Source organism: Tamandua tetradactyla, chromosome 8 (assembly GCF_023851605.1).
Source record: "Tamandua tetradactyla isolate mTamTet1 chromosome 8, mTamTet1.pri, whole genome shotgun sequence".
In the NCBI taxonomy this organism is placed as follows: Eukaryota; Metazoa; Chordata; class Mammalia; order Pilosa; family Myrmecophagidae; genus Tamandua; species Tamandua tetradactyla.
The window spans coordinates 78,172,424-78,181,422 of record NC_135334.1 but is presented as its reverse complement, the minus strand read 5'-3'; the positions used below and the strand labels follow the sequence as shown (position 1 = coordinate 78,181,422).

Here is an 8,999-nt window from a genome sequence, read left to right as displayed (position 1 = left end):
TATCATGTGTGATGTCAGTTTGGGGGTGGGTGGGCAAAGGGAAGTTTATTGAGGTTTGGAGATTGCTTATGTGCCTGTTCTTTGGTCTGGGCTCCATCTATTTTCATGCCCATATCCTCAGAACATTTTTCAATTTTGAGCATCTGATGGGGACATCTTGAGTTCTTTCAGCACCTTTACTTATGGCCTCTTGAAGTCAACCACGCTTTCACTTTCATGTTTCTCTGTCATTAGATCCAGCCTTTGAGACTGCAGACATGATGTCTTACCTCCTTCTTAGCTATGAAGCTTCCTTTGTTATCTGCCTGTGTCAGGTGCCTGCTCTATTAAGTTAATCTCCACTACTTTTCAAGCTCCTCTTCTCCCTTTACGCAGGTTTTTTCCTTTGTCCTGCAAAATACTTGACTTTGTTGCTTTAACAGCTACTGAAATTTATTTCTTCTTTGACCTCTGCATTTCTTGAAAGCAACTGTGCTTCCAGTGGCCATGCTTTCAGCATCCTCTACAATCAGGAACTTATAACCCCTAGCGTGGTGCAGACACATTCTAGAAACTGTTTCTCCTCTACCAAAATTTGATATTCTATAGAAAAATTTTTAGAAGCAAGGCTTTCTGTCATGACTGTGTACTCCATATGACTTTTATCTCTGGTAACTGCAAGGTTTGTCAGTAAGAAGAAGCCATGGAGGAAGAACCATCCTGTCTTATCTCCATAGGCTTTCAGTCCAGGGCAGAAGCCATACCTGGGCTATCAAGGTGTTGGAAGCTGATCCCTGCATCCCAGATTATCTCTTCAGACATGGCAAGGGGAGCTACTGGAAAAGCCAGAAATCAAGTGGGGTGGTGGAGTGTGGCAGAGTCCAGGCCCCAGGAGTCACACTAATAAGGTCAAGGTCTCCTAGCTCACTCAGGTACCTGGACACTGGGTCCCGATGATGTGGAGAAGGAGAAACATGCTTCTAGGATCCCAGATCACTGCCCCGCCATTCACCCCCACTCCATTCCAAGAGACTCTAGTTCTTCCCTGGTATAGAACATGAACTAATGATCTAAACCTTAGTCTCTCAGGCCTGAGAGACTTGGTGTGATAGGAAGATAGAGTTAATAGTGCATGAAGATCATTGCTAGGAAATAAGGCACCAGAGATATTTGGTCCATGGTCTCTGACCTCCACAATTTTCAAGGCTCTAAACTCAAGCAGCAACACAACTTCTAAAGAAAATTGAGTTTCAGTGCCTAGCTTACAGATATCCATCACTCCTGACCTCCAGGAAGCAAGAGACTTAGCTACTCCTCAGCCCATGTTCAAACAGACCTAGAGGCTGGCTTTGAATTTTTAGTCCCTAATTTTCCTTGAAGCAAATTTCCCAATATGCTTCCTATGCCCTCTTCCATGTACACTTATCCTACTACATGGCTGTATTTAGATCTCCTGTATAGGCATGCTCCATTTGCCTACACTCTAAGCCATGTCACTGACAGATCAGAGGTTTACAGAGGGGTAATTCTGTGGATTGGGAAAGTACTGATCACTTTCAGGGAGATATAGAGAATGAAAAATTTAGACAGGAATAGGGGTCAAGAGAAAGATGCTGAGCTGTTGGTTATGCTGAGACAGAGGTTTCTTTGGGACACCCAAAGGGAAGGCCAGTGGCTTGTGGAAAGTGAAAATAATAGACTTAGAGATTTAAGAACCATGAGCACAGAGGAAATGGAAATGACCCAAATCTCTAAGGGATGAATAAAAGAATTGGTGTAACATACTCTCAGAAAGTACCACTGTATAAGTGACTGGATAAGAACATAGACTGTGGGAAGCAGTCTATTTTAGATAAATAACAGCCTCTTGGCTTCTGGGAATCACCTTCCTCTCCTATGAGCTTTTGCACCTTAACTTCAGGATGACGAAAGAGCTTTAAGGAGTGAAGCTTGCTGATAGGTCTGCATCCTCCTCTTGTCTGTTATCTGTGATGAGTGTAAGTTTGGCTTTTGGTCAGTAAGGGAAAGCCATGGAGAAGAACCATCCAGTGTTATGTCAACTGGGTGTCAGTCCTGGGCAGAGGCCATAGGAGAGACCCACCAGTTGTTGAAAGCTGTGTGTCCCTGCATCCCAGATTATGTCTTCAGACAAGGTAAAAGAAAGTGCTGCTAGAAAAGTCAGGACTGGAAGAGAGGGTTGGGGATCTTTGCTAAAACAAGTCCTTTCCCTGTAAAGCAGTGCTGGAGTGGGATTAAAGGTTTAAGGGAGGAGGAAACATGGTGGTTGGAATCCTGTAATGCCCACATCTGTATAGAGGAACTATTATGGAGCAAGTTGCTACACATGCATTGTGGGATCACAGGCTCAGGCACAACACAGATTTTTCAGCAAGTGACCACCTGATTTTTTTTAATCCCTCAGTTTCTGCAGTTAATAGAGGGATAACAATATTTACCCCTTAAGATTATCGTTAGGATTAAATAATCTATGTGAAGCTTTCAATAGAGGGAATTTAGAACATAAGGGCTAACAAGTGTTAGGTATTAAAAATCTTTCAAACTCTCTTGATTCTCTGTTTTCTCAATTGTAAAATAGTGAGAATGATATCTCCTGGGTATTTCAAAAGATTTCCATAAATATAAACATATTGCGTTTAGCACCTAGCACAGTACACAGAATGTAGGGTAGTCTAAAATCATAGGGATTTCTATTTTTCTATGCCCCCAAAGCTCTCCTATCCCACTTCACTTAACATTGGCACTTCAGACTAACCGACATCTGTGACCCTAAACATATGCTTTGATTTGTCAGAACACACTTCCAGACCTGCTCCTGCCAATAATAGGGTTGAATTTCACAGACCCTTTCCAGAGCATGCTTGATTTACAATTTCTCCCAATAAGGGAATGGGAGAAGGAAGTGCAGCCACTTCTGAAAAAGATCAAAAGGCCTTCATCTCTTCACCTGCTATGCTGCCACTCTTGTGATTCCCCAGAAGTCTTCTTGCTGCTCAACACCCTCATGAAGGGCTCTGCAGGCCTAGAGACTAAGGACATCTCATTTATGACTATCACGGTTCATAGTCCAATGGGTCAGTACCAGCTTTAGACTACATGTGTGCAATGTGCACAATTCCACATTTAACTCAGAGGACTCCATGCTAGGCTGGAAGGGCCCTAAGTGAGGCCTTGATAGCATAGGTCTGCAGTGTCTGCCATCCCATGCCACATTAAATCAATCAATCAATCAATCAACCATCATCCTTGCCCTCTCTCTTCATGACACTCCTTCTTCCCATACATTTCAGTTTTAGATACCATTTATTTTTCTAACAACTTGTTTTCTAGTTACTGGATTCATTATCCTACTCCATGGAAATCATCCCCACTAAGGTCAGCAGTGACTTCCTAATGGCCGAATTTAGTGAACCTTTCTTAGCTGGCATCCATTTTAAATCTTTCTGCAGCATTTTACATCAACATTATCAGGGTTTTTTGTTTTTTTTTTTGTCCTTGGGCTTCTCTTTTCAATCTACATGTCATTCCCTGGATGAACTCATATTTTATCCCTTTTCCTGGCTTATTGAAACTATACTTCCTTTCTTATTCTCATACTTACCTAAATTATTACCTATTTAGTGAGAAGATTTAAGTGTGGGAGAGAACATCCACAAGTTCTAATTTTACATATGTGCATTTGTGTCTAGATATTCTTCCTATCCTGTGGCTGTGGCTGGAATTCCAACCTAAGTCCAACTCTTTCACTGAAACACTAGATTGCTTTCTATTTCACCTACTCAAGGACAGTGAGACACCTAGTATTCCTCTGCAACATCAAATCTTCCTTTCCTACAATTTCATTATTATATGCTACTATTTTCTAATCTTAAAAAATACACTAAAAAAATTGTTATTGAGTCCCCTTATCCCTCTAGCTAACATACTATTTTTCTATTCCACTTCATTATAAAATCACTCCTTGCCATTTTAAACACTAAGGCAGATTATGTCCAGTTTAACATATGAGGAAGCAGGAACAGAAAGGGTCTGTAATTTTCCCAAGGTCACACAGTTTGTGAGTGACAAAGCTGGAGGAACCTGAGCTTGTTGATTCCAGAGCTTGTGCTGTTAGTTTCCATGTTGTCAGTAAACCCATGGTGTGTTCAGTCCTGCCTGGTACAGAGAATAGGGCAAATTATGTTACAAATCCTTCAGGAATTTAGAATCTCATTTGGAGAGGGAAAGCTCAGAGAATAATCTAAAGCACAATGAAGAAATTAAATATAAATCCATTCACAATAAGAGCAAAGTAAATCCTCCCTGTTGCTGACACATGTTATTGACATATGAGAAGAAAGTAGAATAACACGGCAATACAGTTGGGTAGAGGGGCAGGGAGAGATCCCTTAGGGGGAGGAATTTTTTTTTTTTTAAGTTTCACAAATGAAAGAAAATGTGTGTATGTGTGTGTGTACACATCTTTGCGTGCTTTGTGAGGCAGAGACAGAGATAGACAGACAGATAGACACACAAACTTGTGAGTGATGAAGTGGGGTGAATTCTGGGTCCTGGAGATTGGCTATAGCTTTTGGGAAAAATTGGCCGTGAGGTCTTGAGGACCTCACCAGGGGTGCATCACTAGCATCAGTTCTCCCTAGATACAAATTGAAAGGGCTAGATATAGACCCAAAAGAAGAAAGTATATCCAATAAGGATAGATTCAGATGCTAGGCTTACTGCAAACTCTTTTCTGAAGTACGGTAATTGTACTGACATACTGAAAAGGGATAAACACATTTCTCAAAGTGGTCCAGGAGAAGGATTGCTGAAAGTTCCAGTAAACCAGACTAAATCATTTATACATGCTTGAGAATTGGTGATTTCCATCCATATTCAAAATTTGAATTCCTGTTGAGTGCAAACATAGAAAATATGTTTTTTAAAGGAAGACTGATGCTGAAAAAAAATGGGCCCTGGGAAAACAGCCTGTTAATCACCATCTCACTTTATTTTGGATTTTAATAAGATCTGGTTGAGATTGAGCCATCACTTGTTTCAATATAGACAGATTCATAAAACTTCTAAGGGCTGCCCATGTCTTCAAATTTCAGCCCAGTTTTTTAAGGCCCCTTGGAAACTAATCTCCCCTATCTTTCTTAAGATTTTTCAATAATCGTCTCTGTTGACTTCTTTGTACCCCATTGTCTTGTTCCTTCTCTTCCAGTTTCTGTTGTACCATTTTAATCTTTCTTTGCAGTCTTCTCTGAGGCCAGACACTTGTCTGGCCCTGGCCCTGTCCCACTACAGCTCCCTGTGTATGAACTTGCCTCTACAGCCAAACTTCAATCCTCCAAGTCCACAAGTGGAGTTTCTCCTCTTATTACAACCATGGACTTTGTGATGTTTTCCCTCTGATTTTTTTTCTGAATTGAATACTCTTCTTTATTTCTGTCCTAATCCTTGTTGTATAGATACCTCTATCAAGATGGCTTTAATGCAACATAAATAAAACAGAAATCAAATCACTGAATATCTACTCTATGTCATAAATTTTGATAGACACTTGCTCTAATTGTCCTTACTCATTGCAACAACATTATAAGGACATCATTCATCTATTCACTAATTCAATAAAGAATATTATATGGTCCATAATACATATTGGTGCCTCTTAATAATGTATAAGTCACAGACATGATAACTAATGTGAAGAAGTTTGAGAAAGCCAAGCAATACATCAAATGATCAATAAACAAAGAAATACTAAATATTTAAGTTATTTTGTCATATAATTATAAGAAAACAAAGTTTAACTAATCACTGTTAACCAAAATATTACCAACCACCACAAATTTTATTGAATGCTTATTTTGTGTCAGGTGTTATTTTAAGCACTTTATAAAGGCTGGGGGTATTAAGTGTGACGAATGTTTAGAGAGTTTATGTGATTTTTCCATTTTATATTTATTTATTACATGTCAGGCACTGTTATAAATTTTCTAAGACATTAGATTATTTACTGCTTGCTACAAACTTAGGAAGGTACAAACTTAGGAAGGTTAGGTAGTACTGTTATCTCTATTTTAGTTGGCCCAATTAAGGCATACAAAGATTTAACAAGTTCAACTTCATAAAACTAGTTAGTTAAGATGTGAGGATTCAAACCAAGGCAGTACAATTTTAGACTTTGTATTCTGAAACACAGTCCAAAGTGGAAGAGTTCAGATTCCAATTCAGTCCAACATTCTTCACATTTTCCACTTTACCTCACAGAAGAATATCTCCACTGTGGGACAGAGGGTTCTCTACAGAGCAAGAAAGGCCTAGATTTGGGGGAAGATATAGCCCCTCTGAGATGACAGAGAAAATGCAAGTCCTTTCTGGAAAATTCAGAGTTGCTCAAGGGCCTCAGCAATATATTATGTTCATTGTGATCATATATGATGCAAATTTTCCTGGCCATTTCATTTCCACCCATATCAACCCATCATTCTCAAATCTTAGGCCATCATGAATGTAAATGCATTAGACAGTTCCTTTACCAGTTTACCTTACTTTCTCAACTTCAAATTTCATTTGGACCTTCTCCAGGTAAAACGGTTTCAGGAGTCGGCTCCGAATTTCTTTGGTTCTAGCCCCATAGATGATTGGGTTGAGCACAGGAGGCACCAGCACGTACAGATTAGCCAGAAAGATGTGCACATGCTTGGGGACTCGGTGCTGGCCAAAGCGATGAGTGAGGAAGGAGAAGAAGGCAGGAATGTAGAAAACCAAGATCACGCCTAGGTGGGAACCACAGGTACTCAGAGCCTTGTGCCGGGCATCACGGGATGGGAGGTGGAAGACAGCATTGAGAATAAAGACATAGGAGATGGCAATGAGGATGGAATCCAGACCCATGGCCAGCAGGGCCACGGTCAGCCCATAGACAATATTGACTGTAATATTGGCGCAAGCCAGTCGTGCAATGCCCATATGCTCACAGTATGTGTGTGCCATGACACGGTGACCACAGTAGGGAAGTCGCTTAAGCAAGAAGATGAATGGGGAGACCACAGTTATACTACGGAATATCCCAACCAGTCCAATCCTGCCTATGACAGTATGGTTGAGGATGGTCGTGTATCTCAGAGGGTTGCAGATAGCCACATATCGATCAAAAGCCATGGCAAGAAGAACCGAGGACTCCAGAGCATAGATAGAATGGACACAAAACATCTGGGCCAGGCAACCACCAAAAGAAATCTCACCATGGTGGAGCCATAAAATGGCCAGCATTTTGGGCACAGTGGTGGAGCTGAGGGCCAGGTCGGTGAAGGAGAGAAGACAGAGGAAGAGGTACATGGGTGCATGAAGGGTGTTATCTATTGCAATAAGCAATATGAGAGCAGTGTTTCCAACCAGTGCTACCAGGTACATGGCGCAAAAGGGAATCGCAATCCAGATGTGGACAGCTTCCATTCCTGGGATTCCCGTCAGGAAAAGAACATCTGGCAGGTCATTTTCGCTAATGTTGGTAACCGACATTCCACTTGGCAAATGAAGGGCTGTATCCAAGAGGTGCATTACGTATTCCCTGTAACAACAGGTATTTGATTCACTCACATGGAATGATGACATTACTGTGAAATGACCTATTTTAGACTGAGAAAATATATTTATTGCTTTGTACTTGTTCAATATATGAAATGAACTTTCATATATAATCTATTTTTCTCATCAGTTAATTCCTATATTCAACACACGTTTTGAATTCTACATTCCAAGCTTGAACCTAAGTGTATAAGCATCTACCCTACTTGTTTTTCTCCTACTGTGTCCTGTACATCATGTAGTGATAGTCTCCTACACACATCTAGGGCTCTTTCCTGCCTCTGTTCTGTAGTTTATGTTATTCCCCAGGTCTAGTGTTCCTTCTTTATTTCCCTCCTTTCTAATTCTTAAGCTTCAAAACAAGTTTCACTGCCTCCCTGAATCCTATGATAATCCAGGCCTAAATGATTAGTTTTGTAATTCGTTCATTTTGTAGTGTTTCATGTTCTGTGGTCACATACTTATGACTGTGTTTTTTTTTTTGTTTTTTTTTTTACCAAATAAACATTTTTTGCTTTAATCTCATACATAAGTTGAAGTTTTAAAATATGAATTACCATCTATTTTCAACACCCTGCAATATTTATATTCCTTCATTCTTCCTCATGCAGAAACATTTTTTAATTTATATGGTCAGTCACTATCATTGTACACTCTAGGCATTCCTATATTATATCCTCTCAGTCTTTATTGTCTATCTCTCCTTCTGATTTCGTTTGTTTCCCCAGCCCTCCTCCCTCTATCATTCTCACATTCAGGTAGTATTGTGTCATTCATTTCTGAATTTTTACAATCAGTCCTGTTGCACAATCTGTGTCCCTTCAGCTCTTATTACCCAATATCTACCCTGATGGTCTCTGTTCTTAACTGATATTCTACAAGTTCATTCATTAATGTTAGTTCATATCAGTGAGACCATGCAGTATTTGTCCTTTTGTTTCTGGCTAATCTCACTGAGCATAATGTCCTCAAGGTCCATCCATGTTGTTAACATACTCCATCACTTTATTCTTTCTTAGAGCTGCATAATATTCCATCGTATGTATATACCACAGTTTGTTTAACCACCTGTCTGTTGATGGACATTTTGGCTGTTTCCATCTCTTGGTAACTGTAAATAATGCCGCTATAAACATTGCTGTGCAAATATGCATTTGTGTCCTTGCCCTCGTGTCCTCTGAGTAGATACCTAGCAATGGTATTGCTGTATCATATGACAATTCTATACTTAGCTTTCTGAGGAACCGCCAAACTGCCTTCCACAGTGGATGCACCATTTTACATTCCCACCAATGGTGGGTAAGTGTGCCTCTTTCTCCACATCCTCTCCAGCACTTGTTGAATTCTGTTTTATTGATAATGGTCATTCTTGTGAGTGTGAGATGATATCTCACTGTGGTTTTGATTAGCATTTCCCTAATAGCCAG

General features: G+C 40.1%; 1 protein-coding gene across 1 annotated transcript; it reads right to left on the bottom strand.

The window, feature by feature from the left end:
• Positions 1-6,525: 6,525 nt before the first annotated feature.
• Positions 6,526-7,506, bottom strand: LOC143645192 (olfactory receptor 52D1). Its single transcript, XM_077114761.1, has one exon. The coding sequence runs from the start codon at positions 7,504-7,506 to the stop codon at positions 6,526-6,528; it is 981 nt and encodes a 326-aa protein (XP_076970876.1).
• Positions 7,507-8,999: the final 1,493 nt, after the last annotated feature.